Below are 19286 nucleotides of genomic sequence, written 5' to 3' on the forward strand. Positions count from 1 at the left end.
AAAATTAACCTTCACCTGACAGACATGTCCTTGATTTGAAGCCCAGGGCAATGGAAAAGAGAAACAAACTCAAAAGTGTGACAGCCTTACCCACTGCCTTTCCTTTTGTTGGGGGTTGACTGGGTGGTGGTATTTAATCACTAAGCTGTGTCTGACTCTTGGCGACCCCACAGACTATTGCTTGCCAGGCTTCTCTGTCCATGGGATTTCCCAGGCAAGAATACTGGAGTGGGTTGCCATTTCCTTCTCCAGGGGATCTTCCCAACTCAGGGGTTGAACCTGTGCCTTCTGCATTGCCAGGTGGATTCTTTACCACTGAGCCACCAGAGAAGCCCTGTGTGTAGAGGGTCAGATTTTCCCCTCAGTGTTCTCTTTCAGCAGCTCCATAGTGAGCTTTGTGATTCTGACAAAGGCTACAATTATACCCACTTTGAAATACATTTACAAATATTCTGTGTGCTGGTGCAACTGGCATGAAACACAGACAGCTCTCCCCTCCCCGGGTGCCCAGTTTCTCCTCCTTTCACCCTTCAGCGTTTCAGATGACTACAAGCGGAATTACCAGAAACAGTAGTAAATTCCTGGCATTGGAAGTTACCATGATCCCAGCTGGCATGCAAAAAAAAAAAAAAAAAAGCCTGTTTCTTTTTTCCCCTGAAAATAATGTTCTTCCCAGGCACTGTTCAAATGCCTCAAATGAGGCAAATGAGAGATTTGTTTTGACCGACCAATGAAAAGATTTCCCTCATCTCAGCTAAGGCCCTGAAATGAGGCAAACGAGAGATTTGTTTTGACTGACCAATGAAAAGACTTCCCTCATCTCAGCTAAGGCCCTGAGATTTAGTTCCAATAAACACAAAATGTTTGTGTCTCAAGAAACTTATTTCATTTCCCTAAAATGATCTTAACATTTTTTAGCAAAGGAAGCTCTGATTTCACTTGATGGTATTTTCAGAGTAGCCACTTACAGAGTAGCCAAAGAAGACACTTGGAATTTTTATTTCCTTGCTAAAAATATGACACTGAGTATATTTTTGTTGAAACTAGTTTTACAATGGTTACTTAGGCATGACCACAATGTCTAGACATGAGTATGGAGTCTGGGTCCCAAGATGGTCAAACTTCACAGAGATCTAGAGCTGGGTCTGCAGAATATTGTACACTTTCCTCAGGAAAAGTATTTTTATTGTATTTTATTGCCTATGTGTGGTTGGATGTCTCATGGTCTCTGGTATAAGGGAATCAAAGTACATGGTTATGCCTTGTAAGTCAGAGCGTAATAAGTGAAAAGTGTCTTTTTGGTCATTACTTACTCAAGTAATCCAATTCCCTAGGGAAAAAGCCTTATGAATTTAGCATTGGTGCCATAGAAGAGGTACAGATGGGTAATGGCTGAGTTTTAGCTAAAATGGGGCCACCTCTGCCTTCTGGATGTCATGTATTTCTTGGCATAACTGGCGGGATCTGGACCCAATGTCTCAAAGTCTGGATGACTTAAATTTGAGCTGATCTTCATTGAATATGTATTTGCACATTGCTCTAAAGAAGTTGAAAATTACGCTTGAAAGCATATTTTGATCTTTATTTTTCCATGAATCATCCCCCATCCACCCATTTCTATACTTCTTCTCATATAGCAAATGTCTAAAATTAGTTTCATGCTATGTATCTATTTGATAGGCACCCAAGGTTTATGGTTACATGATAAGTAAGTGATATATTGGTCATGAATATATATATATATATATATACATATTTGTAATGCTAGGGATGGGAGAGACCACTTTTATAAAAAAAAAAAAAGAAAACAACACTCCAGTGGTATTGACAGAAGTCACTGAGGTTTTTCAACTGAAATAAAAATGAATATATTACTATCTGCCAAGTTAAATCTTTTTACCTTATCCCATTAGGAGAGGCTTTTTTAAAAAAGTAATTTTCAAATGTTAATAAATCTTAGAAATTAGAAAAAGATGAGCAAAAGCACATGTTTTGCATTAGTTAATCTTTTATCCTGGATTTAAAGTAACATAGACTCTTTCAGTGTGGACAGTGATCTGGAAATTAATAAGAATTAACACTGAGAAGCCAATGACGATGTGTTCTATAAATTTGTTATGGAGAATTGATTCAAGAATTTAGGTAATTTTACTTGAGTAATTATCATCTTACTGCTTTGCAGTAATCATTGTGAGAGCAATGGGCATTGGATGATTTAAAATACATGTCAGGCAGGCAATAATTAGGCACACGCATTGAAATTTAAGTTGAAACTGGAAAATCTTAGTCAAAACGTTAAGTATCACCATAGCATCTGAGATGACAGTGGTAAAGAAGGAATTCATACACACACTCGAGGATCTCCTAGGTTGGAGTTTTCTGATTTCTGTGATGGTCTTGGTAGGGAAAGGTCTCTCTGGCTGTTCTTGTCAATACTCTATAGCCTTGGATATTATAATCAAAGCTTTCAATTATGTGTGTATATTAGCAACTTGTAGTAAACAATGAAGAATGCTTCCAAAGTCTGGGTTGGTCTTTTAGCAAAGGAGTAGAGGAAGACCTGATACTCCAGTTGGAGGTTTGTTGTTATTTGTAAGATATTCTTAAGGAGTTGTCTCATAATGTCACCGACTTTTCCAATTGGTGCAGCACAGACTCAAGTACAAACACAGGGTTTTTTATAGTAAATCACTGATCCTACAGGAAAACTAACCTAAGGCACATTGAATCAGCAGGAACTTTGGCTTGATAGGTTTAGATAGTACAACTCAGACATCTCCAACTTGCAATTATTTGGGACAGTCTGGTTTTTTTTCCCCAAAGAGGGACAATAAAAAGAAATCAATATCAGAAATAGAAAAGAAAAAAATATTTCATGTAGATATACTTAAAATTGGACATACCAAACATCAACTTCTATGCACATTTTGAAAGCAAAGACGATGGAGCAAGATTTGCAGATGTGTGAAATACCCAAAAGAAAACTCCTTGAAGTCTCTGAGATACTGAAGCTGTGTGACACCAACTCCCTGACTGAGGCCAACACCCCTGTGGCAGCTATTTCAGGGCAAAGCAAAAACACCAAACAGCCTTATCTCTTGCTATGAGAAAGTAAATCCCCAAGTTCCAGAGATAAACAAACAATCTTCGGATCTCTCAATAAATTTGTAAAACTAGGAGATGATGAAACCGAAAAAGATGATGTTCGGTTGTGATTGAACTAGTGACTTTTACAGTCCCTTCTCATACAAAGAGTTTACGATGCCAAGTCTTATTATTAATTAAAAAAAACTATTTATAATGAAGATTAAGTGCCAAGGAAAAGAGAAACATTTCTTTTTATCTCCTGATATATTTTGTTCATTAGATAATTCAGTAGTTTGCCCAATCTCATCCCAGGGGATATTTGGCAATGTCTGGAGACATCTTTCATTGTCACAGCTAAGATATGCGTGTGTGTGTGTGTGTGAGCTACCAGCATGTAGTCAATGGGAACTTGGTAAGCTGGCAAACACTCTGCAATGCAAGGGACCACTCCACCACCCCATCCCCAGCTGTGAATTATGGGACCCCAAATGTCAATAGGGCTGAGGCTGAGAAAACCTGAGACAATCTAATGAATGACAAACAACCACACATACCTAAAGTGCAAATGCTTCATTGATCTATGGATACTTCCAGAAGACCCTGAAAAGATGGCATTGATAAATCACAAAGCCACAGTAGAAATATGAGAATAAGATAGTGAACTATTATTACATCTAATCAGGAAGAATTCAAATGACCTAAAAAGTCCTTCTGGGACTGGGACAACTTTGAATGAGTAACTTTTCTTCTCATAAGTGAAATTAACACATCATTTGAAATTGAGCAAACAGCAGAGATGGGCAATGATCTATCATATTTCAGAAACATTCCTCAGAAAAGTACTTGAAAGTTCCCTATCTTAGTAGAATAGAAATTAGAACTGGAAATTGGATAGAGTAATAGTGAGCTGATCAATTTGCAAAGTTGTGTTTGAAGATTTTACCCTATTACAATTATCAGTGGACATGCCTGATCTCTTATTGTTTGTACCTATCACTGTATATCACAAGACCTAGCACAGGAACTTGGTTCCAGTAGGTGCTCAATAACTATTTAAGTGAACTGGGTGGTTGAATGAATGAACAAATGAAGAAATAAATCAAAGTGCCCTGTAAAATGTAAAGTGCTTTACGAACACAAGGAAATAGGAGTACATAGTATGTAATGCCACTGACCTCGTAACATTTGCTCCAAAGAGCTTCTTAGGCTCCACTAGTTTAAAAGCAAATAAAAATTGTGATAATTCAGTAAGAAAATCTGCCATGAAGATGACTAGTTTTCATGTACATCTGGGAAGAAATGAAGCAAAGGCAGAGCAATTTTAAGTGACACAAGATAGTATTGCTAACTTAGATGGCCATAGGTAGGGGCATGTAAAACCAGATAAAGACCTTGCAATAACCAGAACTGGAACTACTGGTACCATTCTTAGGACAACCACTTGATGGCAGAAGGTTGATCCAATGTTCTCTATTCTAGGACAGAGCAAAGAGTCAGGATAGCAAATAAAAATTGCTTTTAGGCAGACTGTGCCTTCTAAGGGCTTTCCTAATGGCTCAGAAGGTTAAGAACCTGCCTGCAATGCAGGGGACCTGGGTTCAATCCCTGGGTCAGGAAGATCCCCTGGAGAAGGGAATGGCAACCCACTCCAGTATTCTTGAAACTGTGTGGTTGGCTTTAAATACTGACGGAGGGGGTGTAGGCAAAGAGAATTGGAACAAAAATGAATAGTCAGGAGTTTTAAGATCAAGGCCCACTTCTGATGTTGGGCACATGACTATATCTCTCTGGGCCTCAATTTTCTGATCTGTAAATGAAGAGGTTGGATTAGATGACCTTCCATGATTCTGGTATATAGATGATGATGTCAAAAACTGGAGGCTGGTAAAGTAAAAGCAAGAGCAATCTCTGGGAATTAATAAAATACATCTTAATAAAATATCTAAAAAATGCCTGAAGAAATACAAAGCAAAATAACAATTCAAAGGAGGAAAGAGCCTTAACCGCAGCATCTATTTTTCAGTTAATCTTACTTAAATATTAATTCTTATCACGGAAGTGTCTTGAATCAAGGCATGAGTTTCAGCAAAACTTTTCTTATTGCCCTGGGCAATAGACACTAGGGCATTGCCAAACTTATACTCCCTCAGAATAAGGAAATAACATAAGAATTTACCTTTTTGCCAAAACTAAGAAATCACACTAATCTGAGAATATGTATTATCTGAATATGACAAAATTAAATTTTATTCTTTTTATGTAGTTTGCATTTGCAAATTTTTACATTTAAAATTAAGTTCCACCTACTGTTATATTTTAATGTGTCAGGCCCTTACACTTGTGTTACAGGGAGAAAATGCATATTTGAAATGATTTGTTTGAGGTACTCTCTTCTAAAGAGAAGCCTGCTGGTCAGCTCCTGGGTTTCTCTTTGTTGTGAAGAGTTAACTGGGAAATCAGAAAAAACCGGAGAAGCTCAGGGACACTATACAATAAAGAACAGAGCCCGATGAAGGATGCACCCAGGACTTTGAGAGAAAGCATGGTTGAGGCTGATGTCAGGCAGGGGGAACATAAGAGAAAATATTAATATGGGGAAAAAGGAATTGAAGCGATTCCTGCGTGTATGTTCCTTTGGCATTTCCTCAAGAACTGTACTGATCTGATTGTCTTTGAATGCTTTTAGGATGGATGGACTTTCTTCCCTCAGAATACAAGTTCGTGCTGGTACTGGGCCAAGAGATGTGCTTTATATGGGTTGTACATGAGTGCTTAGTTGTTCAGTTGTGTCCAACTCTGCAGTCCTGTGGACTGTGGACCACCAGGCTCCTCTGTCCAAGGGATTTTCAAGGCAAGAGTACTGGAGTGTGTTGCCATTTCCTCCTCCACCGGATCTTCCCGACCCAGGCATCAAACCTAGGTCTTCTACATTGCAGGCGGATTCTTTACTGTCTAGGCAACCAGGGAAGCCCCATCTTTGGGTTCAATTGACATAAGGTTTTAAAAGTCTGTATGTTTAGTCAATCTATATAATAATAATCTTGCAAGGAAGACAGGATAGAAATATTTTTATTTTCCAAACTTGCAAATGGAAACTTCTAGTGGTAAAAGTGATTTTCCTGAGGACATAGTGGAAACTCAAAACCGTGTCAGCTGGGATTCTTTTCATTATTTTAAGCTGCCTCTCTCAAGAAAAACAGGTCCAGGAACTATCAAATCTATTTTTTTATCCTCCTCCTTTTCTCCAGGAAGAAAGTGAAAGTGTTAGTCGCGCAATCGTGTCCGACTCTTTGTGACCCAATGGACTGTAGCCTGCCAGGCTCCTCTGTCCATGGAATTCTCCAGGCAAGCCATTGCCTTCTCCAGGGGCTCTTCCCAACCCAGGGATCGAACCTGGGTCTCCTGCATTGCAGGCAGATTCTTTACTGTTTGAGCCACCGAAAAGGAAAGACTTCTACAGCAGAGTTAATAGAATTTTCTGCAAAGACAGGAGCGTTCAGTGCTGTCTAGTATGGAAGCCACAAGTCCCATGTGACTTTTGGAGGCTTGAAATATGGCTCGAGTGACTGAAGAACTGAATTTTTACTTAATTTTAGTTAATTTAAATCGTTCAATTTGGCTAGTGTATATATTGGACAGTACATCCTAGAAGCTTCCTGTGAGACTGCCCCATTTGTATGTTCTCAGCTAATAAGTTGTGTCTGAATCTTTGGGACCACACAAACTGTGGCCCACCAGGCTTCTCTGTCCATGGAATTTCCCAGGCAGGCATACTGGAATGAGTTGACACTTTCTTCTTCAGGGAGTCTTTGAGACCCAAGGATTGAACCCCGTCTCCTGCATTGGCAGGTGGGTTCTTTACCACTGAGCTCGACATCCCAAATTAAAATAATAATTGGAGGGAAATCGCATTTTATTATGTAGCTTTCTATTTGTTAGCACATGTTGAATTTCAAACCTTTCATAAACAAATCAACACCGTGGTCAGTTTCACCTCATTGGCTTAAGATATTTTTCTTGACTTTTAATACCTTTGAAAAGTGAAAGTGTGTCCAACTCTTTGCAACTCCATGGACTGTAGCCTGCCAGGCTTCTCTGTCCATGGGATTCTCCAGGCAAGAATTCTGGAGTGGGTAGTCATTCTACTCCCAACCCAGGGATTGAACCTGGGTCTCCTACACCACAGGCAGATTGTTTACTGTCTGAGCCATCTGGGAATCCTTTCCCTATTCACTAAATGTTTTTACAAATAATTAAGATGAAATAACTAACTTCCTCTATAGCACCATTTATCTGATTTTTCTAGAACTTTGTATATGTTCCTTTGCTTTTATTCTCCTTTTACTAGGTTCATAGTATATGAAATAACATGCAGATGCATCTTTTCTAATACATAATATATGAAAAGTCCAAAGCACCAGAGTCCATTCTGAATTTCCAGAAACTCTGTGAATGTCTGCTCTTCCTTTGCAGTAAAGGGGCACCAAGAACAAACCAGAGGTACAGAGTTGAATGAAAGTTTCATGAAAAAAAAAAAAAAAAGGATTCAGTCAGCCTTTTCTCTTACCTCTAAAAGATTCATCAACAACAGAAACATCTCACCACCTTTAACTCCTGATTTGGCTGGGAAGTTTTCCCATACTTCAGCAGCCTTTTCACTTTCCCTTATTGCGTGCTCTTGAGCACTGGACAATTCAGAGAGTTTTAGGTTATTTTACAAAATTGGCATTTTTTTAAAAAAATCAAAAGTGGAAGATGAACTTTGAAAGGGATAGAAATTACACCACTACTTCAAAGAATTAAGAAAGGTGTTGGATATATATATGCAGGATTTATATAACTGTCAATCAGCTGTATTGGAAGCCACACTTAACACAAAAGCAAGTGAAAGAAGCATCAACTTATCCTAGAAGGAATCGTCTATGTGTTCCTTATGCCTTTGTAGAATACCTGTTGCACCAGTTATATTGGCAAGTCATTTGGTAATTGCTAACTGACCAAACCTACTCCACAAGAAATAAATTGGTTTATTTCATATCAACTGAATGCAGAGAGCTATAGCAGTCATCACACCCTTCAATCACCTTGCTTGTCAATTTTTTTTTTTGCAATTGTTGTCTAAGCAGGTTAGGGAAAAAAAATTAACACCCTCATCAGGTACTTTAAAATGTTAAGCAAAATATACTTGATGGAAAATGGCACGAGTTTACATCAGACGGTTGTGAGGGTAATATGTGATACTCTGTTAGTGGACCGATGTCATTTGATGTAGACACTGTGTACAGATGCTGAGTTGGTAGTAAAGTGCTACTTACGAGACAGCTCTGCTTCTTGATACCTGAATCTGCAAATGCTGGACATGGGTACCTTATGAGAACCAACAGCTTCTTGGCACAACATGTAAGTTTCATGGGTCGAGATGTTGATAAAATTGTACACACAGTACCTGAATTCAAACTTTAGGAGCTCAGTATATATATTAACCACTTTCCTCCTCTGGGGGTGGAGGGTGCCTTTCCTGTCTTCACTCACAGGGATGGTTCAAAATCTGGACTGTGATTATAGGGCAAACAACAGATCCATCTAAGGAGCTTTTTGCATCTGCTTTATTTTTCCAGGGAGGGAAGGGGTTGATATGAACGGGAGAGCGGCTCCAACAGGCAGGAAAATCGATCGGTGCTGCAACCAGTTGAACCACTTCCACTAAGTGACATAAAAATATTCTAATATTAAGGATTATTTTACAACTCTATGGAAGTATGCAGTAATGCATCTCGCATTTGTTTTGTCTTGATGACAAAATGCACTCTGAGTCACAAGAGCCTGCCTTGTGTTAGTTATAAACAAAAATATATTTATATATATATATTTATGTAACTACTATGTGCTTTAAAGAAAATTACTGTATGATTCAGCAGGGTTCTTTCGCTCTTTTTCTCACCAGGGATATGCTGACTTGAAAGCCTTCTTAGATAGGAATCGACAATGAAATGGGCCTCTCAGACTGAAACAGCAAACAGTTAAAAAAAAAACCAAAACACCAAAAACCTCATATGCTTAGAATCCCTTAAACATTTTTGCTTCAAAAACGATTAAGGAACTCATGGTACTGTGACCTTCTGTTTCCTTCAGCCAAGAACAACTGTGGCTTCACAGGACTTCACAGTTGGGAGGTGGAGGCGATGCTTCTGAAAACCAATCAGATGTTTTACTCTGGGGTGGGGGGAACCAGAAGCCTCGTTTGTCCCTCCCTCTGTCCTCATGCTTAGCTAAAAGGCTACAATCCTGTCACTGCTTACACAGAAGGCATCCAGGAAGAGGGAGGCCAAGTCGGAACTGGAAAGATAAAAGACTCATCCTGTAAAGTAGCGAACTGGTTGGAACAGGTGGGTCTGGTGGTTGGAACAGGTGGGTCTAGACCAGCAAAACAAAATCCTTCAGCCACGTGTCTTGTGGAAAGACACAAAATCTCTTCTTTTGTGTCTGTTTGGGCCCCTGCATCAGCTACTTTTCTCAGCAAACTGGAAATATCTGTCACTGTTCTTTTGAGTGAATGGGTTCAGGCTTTGGAACACAATTATCAGAGAAGAATATTTGAACCAAAGGTATAGATCCCTTGTGAACTAAAGCTTTATTATTATTTTTTTTCTCGATCCCTTTGCACCCTGCACCTTAAGCCAACAGCACTGTAATCTTGTCATATTTCTGATAAGTCCACAGGAGATGTGCTGAGTGAACTATAGAGGTCATTCCACTAGGGAATTTTATGTTCAGTGGTAACTGATATCCTCTATAAGTTTAAAAAAATTTTTTAACCCTTTCTGGGCTGGGCTTGTCCAGAAATCTCATCTCCTTCTGGCTAGAGCAGCTTAGGGCTCCTGTGTGTATGTGTGTGTGTGTGGGTGTGTGTTTGTCTTAAAGGTATAGGCAAATTTTTAGTCTTAACACCTGTAAGCCAGCACTGGTGCTGTTCTGTCCTAGAAATTTTAGCACTGCTCTGATACGATAAAACCTTCTTTCTCTCCAACTGGTTCAACTTCAGCATAGGCAGGATGGCCAGAACCTCTTCGGAACTTCATTGCTGGCCATCTGCTTGGGCGTCTCTGAAACAGAAAAATGCAAAAGGAGTGAAAAGCACGGTACCGGTCACATCATAAGAAAAGTATATTTGCCAACTATTTCAGATGAACTTCTGAATTAAATGTAGCAACATATTAAATGATCTCATTACCACCACAGTTGAAATTACACATGCCCAAAGCACCCTGCTTGACTCTCTATTATGGCACTACCAGCACGTCCCAGATGACAGTCCCTTGGCCAAAGCTACCCCCCAAAGGATTGAGAGTTTCTCAAAGACATGGTTTATGCTTTATGCATATTTATGTCTAAAAGACTCCATTAAATGTCCAGATGTAACTAAGCAAAAATGAACAGTCATGAAAAACAAATTTTCTTAATATATAACCATGGACACCTTCTCTTTAGAAGTAAATAGTGATATCACTTCATTTCATTTATTAATTCACTCAAAAAACCTAAGACCATAAAATTCTGCACAGTTATTAGAAGTGTGCTTCAAATTTGGTGCTTAGACTTTCTAGCAAAAACCAAACTAAAAGATCAATCACCTTAATATCTTAAGAATTAATTTATTAAGCTAAGACATCCCATAGATGACTTTTTGTGTTTGAAAATGAACAGATGTCATGCCCTGAAAACTGAATCCAACGTCAGAGGTTGTGAATAATCTCAAACCCATGTAAATAATTGCACATACAGACAATGGTCTTAAAATACAGGTTACTTGTATTGACACTTCTCCCTAACCCTATGTTTATCAAACAAACCTTTTGTGATTTACAAACAGAAGTGATGAAATAAATTATTAAGTTACAGCAGCAGAAGACACTAAAAGGCATTTCTCAGCCATAGTGGCACCAGAAATTACTATTCCATTTATCAGAGTACCTTTATTTTGGAGTAAATAAACCAATAAATATTAAAGGAAGTTTATTTCTACCTAAGAATTTTAATGTGAAAAATGTTAAATATCAGGTTAGGTATATTGGCATTTGGCAGCTTTCTAGATTGGCCAATTACATTCCACTGTCATGATTAATGGCTGTAAAAGAGTTTTCCCATCAGGTTGGAATGAGTATTATTAGCTTTACCTTCTGGAAAAATACCAGTCATGGTAATTGCATCTTGCCTGTTAATAATATTAGTACTGTCTCTATAACGTTATGTGGTCAAAATGCTTTATATTTATTAGCTGGTTAAGTCCCATTATGTAAGTGAAACTGGATTATCTTTATTTTCCTAAAAAAGAAGGTAAAACTGAGAGGGCTAAATAGCAATTTAGTGTCTTTGTTGCGACTAAAAATCATCATCAATGGAAATATACTAGAGATATAAACTATAAATGTTTCTAGAGAGATGGACACTGTAATTTATGGTCACTCCTGTTGTGGGAAAATGCCAATATGCTCATTCGTTCTTTAAAAAAAATCCCTGGCTGCACCGGATCTTAGATCCTCAGAACATGGGATCTTAGTTTCCCGACAAGAGATCAAACCCAAGCCCCCTGCACTGGAGGTGCAGAGTCTTGACCACTGACCACCAGGGAAGTCCTCCGTGTACTCATTCTTTATAACCCCCACTCTGGTTTCAGCTACTTCGCAACAGGGCTTCTTAGGGCACAGCTGCCCTTGTGTTTCTTGGAGTCAGGCAGCACCACTGTCTGTTCTGAAGCTCTACCTTACAAGGCCCATTTGGCCCATGGGTCCAGCAGGCAAGTACAGCCCTATGGACTAGCACTGATTTACCACTCAGGCCATAAAGACATTGTGTTACAGGTGACCATTAGAAAGGAGTGCTGATTGTCATCAAGAAGACAAGAGACGGCAGGTACTGGTGAGAACGTGATGGAAAGGGAAACTTAGACGCTATAGGTGGGAATGTAGATTGGCCCAAAGACTATGGAAAACAATCAGGAAGTTCCTCAAAAACTTAAAAATGAATCTACTACATGATCCAGCAATTCGACTTCTAGTATATACCTAAAATAAATGAAAACAGAAGTCTGATGAGATAACTATATCCCCATGTTTATGGCAGCATTATTCACAATAGCCAAGATATGGAAGCATCCCAGGTGCACAGCCATGGATGACTGGATAAAAAAGGATGCAGTATGGATACACAATGGAATATTATTCTGCCATGAGAAAAGAGGCTATCCTGTCATTTGTGACAGCATGGGCGGACCTTGAACACATGATGCCAAGTGAGGTAAGTCAGACAGAGAAAGACCAGAACTGTGTGATACCACTTCTCTGTGGAGTCTAAAGAAGTCAGACCTAAGAAAAAAGCAAACAGTGGTTACCAGGTAATACAGATGGGGAGATAAGATTGATAGTACGTAAGGGGATACACTTGTGATGAGTATTAAATAATATTGTACTATAAGCATGTAATACACAGCAACCATATTACAATATATAAATGTATCAAAGTAACACATTGTATGCCTTAAACCTACACAATGCCAAACTTATCTAATTAAAGAAATAAAAAGGAACACCACTGATGAGAATTGTTGATGATGATGCCTGGGAAAGTTACATTTTATCAAACATAATTAATCATATTTCATGCTGTTAGAAGGTGATTTACACACATGATCTTATTTAATGTGTACAACTCAATCCTTTACCTTGCACCCAAACCTAAAAAGCTGGCAAATGGCACATCCAAGATTTAAAATGAGAGCTACAAACTTCCAAAGTTAATTCTCCCACTATAGAAATTAGCCCTTAAAATTCATTACTTTGTGTACAACCTATCTGAAATTTGTGAACATAGTTCTATTTTTATTTCAATCTTAAACTATGACATTAGAACAACTTCAGTATTCTAAGCATTACTAAGAATTCTAAGAATTACTAAGTTAATAATTAATTCTCTGTCTTAGGTGAAAAAGTTGCAGGATTATTGATAATGTTTATCATGTTCTTTGTGAACTCATCACAGAGGTTCTCAAAATAGAAAGTACAGTGAAGCTACCACTGTTAACACAGTACAAACGTATTTTCTGAATTAATTTCATGTCCTTAAAAAATTTTCTTTCATCTTACCACTACTCATTAGAGAAAAAAACACCCTAACAAGATTTAAAATCACTAGAGATTCCACCACCCACACATAATTTGGTTCAATCTGTGTATATCACTTATACTCATTTCTAGAAACACTAAATCACAGCAGATGCTGTTTTATGAACTCCTTTATTTCCAATTAAGCACACAAAAAATTTTATGAACTATTCCTCTACAAAATTACTTTTAGTGCATGCAAAAGCATACTACATATAACTCAATATGAGTTATACGGTCAATTTGATTTTGAGATTTTTTTTTTTCCAGATTGTTTGATAGTATAAATAATGCTCCAGTGAATATTTTTGCTGCTAACCTCAAAGGAATATTTCTGATTAGTTCCTTTTATAAACTCACAGAAGTGAAATTATTGATCCAAAGAGAATGTGCAGATTATTTACTAAAAATATCTGAAATGTCTAACATGGTGCAAGATGCTGTTTTGAAGGGCATATGACCAAAGAAAAGTATAAAACATGGTTTCCATATGGAAGATAAAAACTTCTTCAGGGTAAAAGGGGTAAGACTTAATTTAGGTTTCAAATAAGCATTCTAAAGATGAACAAGATAGAATAGGTTGTTATATAACTACAAAATTATTCAAGACTCCTATTTTATATGTACAAAACGGAAAGATTTATACTTACTTCTACAGTTTTTGACTAGATGCAAAGAGAGGGCATTTCCCATAATACTATGTCAAAACTTACAATGAAATCTAGAAATTGTCATGCAACTGGTCTGATTTCATGCAATGAAATCTAGCAATTGTCATGCACTTGGTCTGATTTTACATTCTTTTACCAGTTTTTGATATCTCAATTTTAACCCTAAAAATGCCACAGAGTAATAAGTTTATCAAAATCCTGCTTCCTTTCTAGAATGCTTCCACATATCACAAATCAGTTAAATGATCCTAAATAAATCACTTGATTTCTCTGGGCTTTTGTTTCCTTATCTGTACAATGATATTTGGGGATCTGTCCTCTAAAATTGTAGGATCCTTATACCTGCTTGCCTGAGATAACTGAACACTGGGGAGAAAAGTTACTTAAAAACTTCTCAGGGTCATGGTTCTTCTGATCGTTGTCCCTCCTACCTTCCTCCACTAACTTTTAGGATCCCTAAACTGAAATCTATATAATTAGTTAGGACTATATAAATTAGTCCTAACTGAAGTTGTTTTCCTAGATCAATCTGCAGTTGCTCAGAGAATTTCCTTACAAATGAAAACAAGGGGTCAGTTCTCTGACTTTCACGATTCAATGTTTAGTTCTCATAGAACAATCTGTAAGGTTGGTGACTACCAACCTTATCTTTAAGCTTGGTAGATACCATGAGGCATCTATCCAGTAGACAAATGGGATCTAGAAACTTGGGCATCATGTCTGGCTCTGCCACGAAATATGATGGATGGGTCACAACCCAGCATTTAATACTTCTTTCTTGAGGTTTAAACACGTCCCAGTCTGTGTTCTTTTTAGAATGGCTAATTCGAATTATTACAGAAACTGATGGGGGCCACAGGGTCACTTGTTAACAGAGCAGGATGTATGCTGAAAATTGAAAAATTCAAACCAGACTGTACTGTTAATTCATTACAGAGATGCAGGATGTCATGGCTTAAAACATGACTGTGTGTAATGCATGGGTGCTCTCTAATTTCATTTCTGAGAATTATTTATGCGATTCATCACATTCAGAAGTAAATGTTCATGCTGATATGTCTGCAATGGGGTGGGCCATGCAGGCAGGTATTCTCCCTAATTACTCCTTCAGAACTATTAACTGAACAGTCATTCAGATCTGTCTCAATGGTCTGCGGCGAGATAATTAGCTGAAATATCCACAAACAAACCTGCAGGGTACCCTCCGTTAGCAGTGTACACAAAACTGCAGCTGGAGACTTGTCTTCAAGCTCAGAGAGCAAAGCAGAGAGTGCTTTTTATGCGTTAGATGAACCCTTGAAAAGCAGTTACTAGACGTGAGTGTGAAAGACAAGAGGCTAATTCTGAACTTCCAGGCCTAGCTAGAAGACACCTGTGGTGTTTGATGGTGCTTGACAAGCAGTTGTTCTGAGATTTTGTGCTTTCTTTAGTAAACAGGGAGTAGTGGAAGGAGGCTGAGATTCTGAGGCGTGGACAGCATCTTGGTCCTGTCACTTCCCAGCACAGGACTCAGGCACAGTCGAGTGTTTTGTTAGTTTCCCCATTTGGAAAAGGAAATGAACTAGATAATTTTTTTCTAAGAATTTTTTCTTTTTTAATTAAAAAAAAATTAAACCATAGACCATTTGTTCCAATGAAATTTTACCTGAAGCCCAGACAGGATCACTCAGAGTAAAGGTCTCTCTTCATTATAATGGACGAAGCCCTGCTTACACACTTCCTGAGCCCTGGGGGATCCTGTGCCTGAGCATGGTCTGGGAAACTATCGAACTAGATCTCCATTTCTCACCTTGCAGACAATCACAAGGCATCTTGCTAAAATGCAGATTCTGATTCGGCAGACCTGGGCGAGGTCTGGGACTCTGCATTTCTAACAAGGTCCCAGGTGATGCTGATGTTGCTGGTCCACAGCACGTTGGGAATTGCAAGGACAATGATTCGCTATGCTCTCTGCAATCAGCATTCTTTAAAAGTGAGTGGAAGAAAAATATTGAACTCTGACTTTACTTGGATCTCCGCATACCTTCATGGAAACTCCAGTATGACTGAGTCAGCCTTTTCACATTTAGCTTTGATCACGTTTGACTGTCCACAGGAAGGGAATCATTTCTCTCATCTCCTTATTTTGTGTTGCATATTAGTTCAACACAGGTTATATTCACTTATAAATCTGGGCTGCCAGTTTTAGCAAATGCATCTATAGGCCATCAGTTAAATTTGAATGGCAGATAAACAATGAGTAATATTTTTAAACTATACTTCATGGCACATACTCATACTAAAAATTATTCATTGTTTATTTGAAATTCAAATTTATCTAAGTGTCATGTATTTGATTTGGCAACCCTAAATTCACAGGAAAACACAATATAATATCTGTGGGCCCTGGACAGTCAAACTTGCAATCTAATTAAAGTAAATGACTCCTATTTGTGGCTGTGTCTCTTTGCTTCAAAAATTGGAGGTTACTTTTTTCTTAAAAAGAGAACTCAAATGGATTTGTCTGGCTTCTGGTGTGACCAAGAATTCTAAGCAATAACTCTTGTGTGAAACAAAGCCTGGGTGTTTTGGGGTTTTTTTGCACAGTCTCTACTCATCCTATTTTAGTTGCTTTTCCTCACGTGAAAGTTGTTTTACTATCCTGCAGTTGCCTCTTTTCCAACCGAAAATTATATATTCCCAGTGGTCTGTTCCCTTCATTTTAGAACTGTGTTATGGATAAATCCTGAAGAATTAATTACTATAACCATAGTTAATACATACCCCAAATGAAAATTGTCCCAAAGCATATGAAGAATGGTTATTTACTGGGAATAACAAAACTATCATAATACTCACATGATTTTCTAAAAGATAAAGTACCCTTAAAGGGGGGATAGATAGATAGGGAGTTTGGGATTGATAAGTACACACTGCTATATTTAAAATGGATAACCAACAAGGACTTACTATATAGCACAGGGAACTCTGCTCAATGTTATGTGGCAGCCTGGATGGGAGGGAAATTTGGGGGAGAATGGATACATATACGTGTATGGCTGAGTCCTTTTGCTGTCCACCTGAAATTATCACAACACTGTTAACTGGCTACATTCCAATATAAAATAAAAAGTTTTTAAAAGGAGGGAATAGATTGGGAGTTTGGGACTGACATGTACACACTAATATATTTAAAATAGGTTAGGACTTCCCTGGTGGTCCAGTGGTTAAGAATCCACCTACCAATGCAGGGGCACGGTTTTGATCCCTGGTCTGGGAAGATTCCACATGCCTGCTGCTGCTATTGCTGCTGCTGCTAAGTCGCTTCAGTCATGTCCGACTCTGTGCGACCCAATAGACAGCAGCCCACCAGGCTCCACCGTCCCTGGGATTCTCCAGGCAAGACTAGGGGCACCTAAACCCATGCGCCACAACTGCTGAGCCCATGCACTGCAGCTAGAGAGTAGCCCCTGCTTGCCACAACTAGAGAAGCCTATATGCAGCAGTGAACACCCAGCACAGCCAAAAATAAAATTAAAAAAAAGATAACTGGCAAGGACCTACTGTATAGCACAGGGAACTCTGCTCAATATTCTCTAATAAGCTAAATGGGAAAAGAATTTGAGAAAGAACAGATACATGCATAACTGAATCACTTTGTTGTATACATAAAACTAATACAACATTGTTAATCAACTATACTTCAATATAAAATAAAAAATTAAGAAACAAAATAAAATGAAAATTAAGTGATTATTGGCTGCTAAATTAGGGAAAGAAATTTTGTAATATGGGAAGAAAAATCTTGCAAACATACATTTCAAACAATGTCCTTTTTTTTTTTTAAATATAGCCCACTGGATCTCAGGGAATTTCACTTGGGGAAATTAAAAAAAATTATTGAAGTCAAAGCCCACCTTGGCCAACTGATTTATAATCTATCACTGGGGCTCAGGCAGTGGATTTTTTTTTTTTTTTTTTAAGTTCTCCGGGTCAGTCAGATGCACAGTAAGGGTTGAGAACCACTTTCCATGTCTATATCACATGCTCTCCTACTTCTGAGCCTTTGCCTGTGGCTCCCCTTACCTGGAATGCCACTTACTTCATCATTTTTACTTATGTAAACACTATCCATTTCATATTATTTCCCAGAAAGCTTTCTGGATTTCCACCTACAGATTAGAAGTTACTTTTCATCTTGCTATGTTGTCACAGACATTTCCTGATATTTTAGCTACATGTCTTATCACAGTTTAGCTCACATGGTTATCGCTTATGTGGTTGCATACATGCACCGTACGTATCTGTCCTTCAGGTCAACGTCATATCTGTTCAACCCTGAACTAGCCATAGCAGTGTGTACTGAAAATCTGGAGTAGATCTGACATCTGGAGTAGATCTCTTTCATACGTAACATCTGTCTCTTCTGCAAGATGTTATTTTCAGTCATAATTGGAAAAGGAAATGAATAATAATAATGACCGGAAAAGAAGAAGACAGTGAAAACCTTCCTGTTTTGAACTTCATAGATGTAATCACATCAGCAAAAAACAAATAAAAATACAAAACAAATATTACTGCACAAATGGTAAAATAGAATGACAATGTATTTTTGAAAAAAGGTGGAAAAGACACATGAGGGAATATTGCTAAATGGGTGAGTACCAGGTTCAGAGAATGATTTGCACTTTGTAAAAATAGAACTGACGTGACTCAAGTTCTTTTTTTTTTGTCTTCACAAACACAATGGTGTCATTCTTTATTTTGAATCTATTGTTTTAACACAGATGCTTGAAGTACTGGTGGGTTGGAGACCTGTTGATTCTGAACACATAAAAAGACTAGACTTTTATGGAGTCATGATTCATAAGAATTCATTCATCCTCTAAATGAATGCATACAACTGAGCCTGTTGTCAGGTGCCAAGCATGCAACTGGGGGTTCTCTGAATTAACTTTCATGTAGAAGACAATATTCACTAAAGGAAAAGTAAAAAAAAACAAAAAAAAACAAAAACAGGTGCTGAGTTGAACTTTACATATATACTGTGTTAGCAAAACTCAACAGTGACTGAATCAACTCTTTAGACCTTAAATCAGCAAAAGTTTTTAACACAATTTAGAATTTCAAATACACAGTGATAAGAAAAATCTTAGCTTATTTTGGTTTGCCATTCTCTGTAGACAATCCCTCCCCTCCCCACTTATGACCTGAACCTGGGGGTGACTGTGCTCAAAGCCCTGTCCTTGGTTCCACATTGATCCACCACGTCTAGCAAAGTATAAGGCACAAAGAGACTCATATCGATTTGCATAGATCTTCTTCTCCAAGTTATGCCTTGTGAGATACTAGCATCCAGAGTCTTCTTTTCTCTTTTGACATCAACCCATTA

The 19286-nt window shown here is 38.1% G+C and overlaps 1 protein-coding gene across 2 annotated transcripts in view; it reads right to left on the minus strand.

Annotated features, from left to right (window-relative positions):
- Nucleotides 1-8096: 8096 nt before the first annotated feature.
- The window catches only part of PLXDC2 (plexin domain containing 2), a 418172-nt gene continuing 406982 nt past the window's right edge, over nt 8097-19286 (minus strand). The window contains exon 14 of one of the 2 annotated variants that reach the window (XM_027560001.1): nt 8097-10190. In XM_027560001.1, coding sequence (XP_027415802.1) covers nt 10074-10190 — 117 coding nt within the window. In that variant the 3' untranslated portion in view covers nt 8097-10073. The remainder of the gene's footprint in view (nt 10191-19286) is intronic. The other variant, XM_027560002.1, reaches the window with a different exon arrangement.

The sequence above is a fragment of the Bos indicus x Bos taurus genome, chromosome 13, assembly GCF_003369695.1.
Source record: "Bos indicus x Bos taurus breed Angus x Brahman F1 hybrid chromosome 13, Bos_hybrid_MaternalHap_v2.0, whole genome shotgun sequence".
In the NCBI taxonomy this organism is placed as follows: Eukaryota; Metazoa; Chordata; class Mammalia; order Artiodactyla; family Bovidae; genus Bos; species Bos indicus x Bos taurus.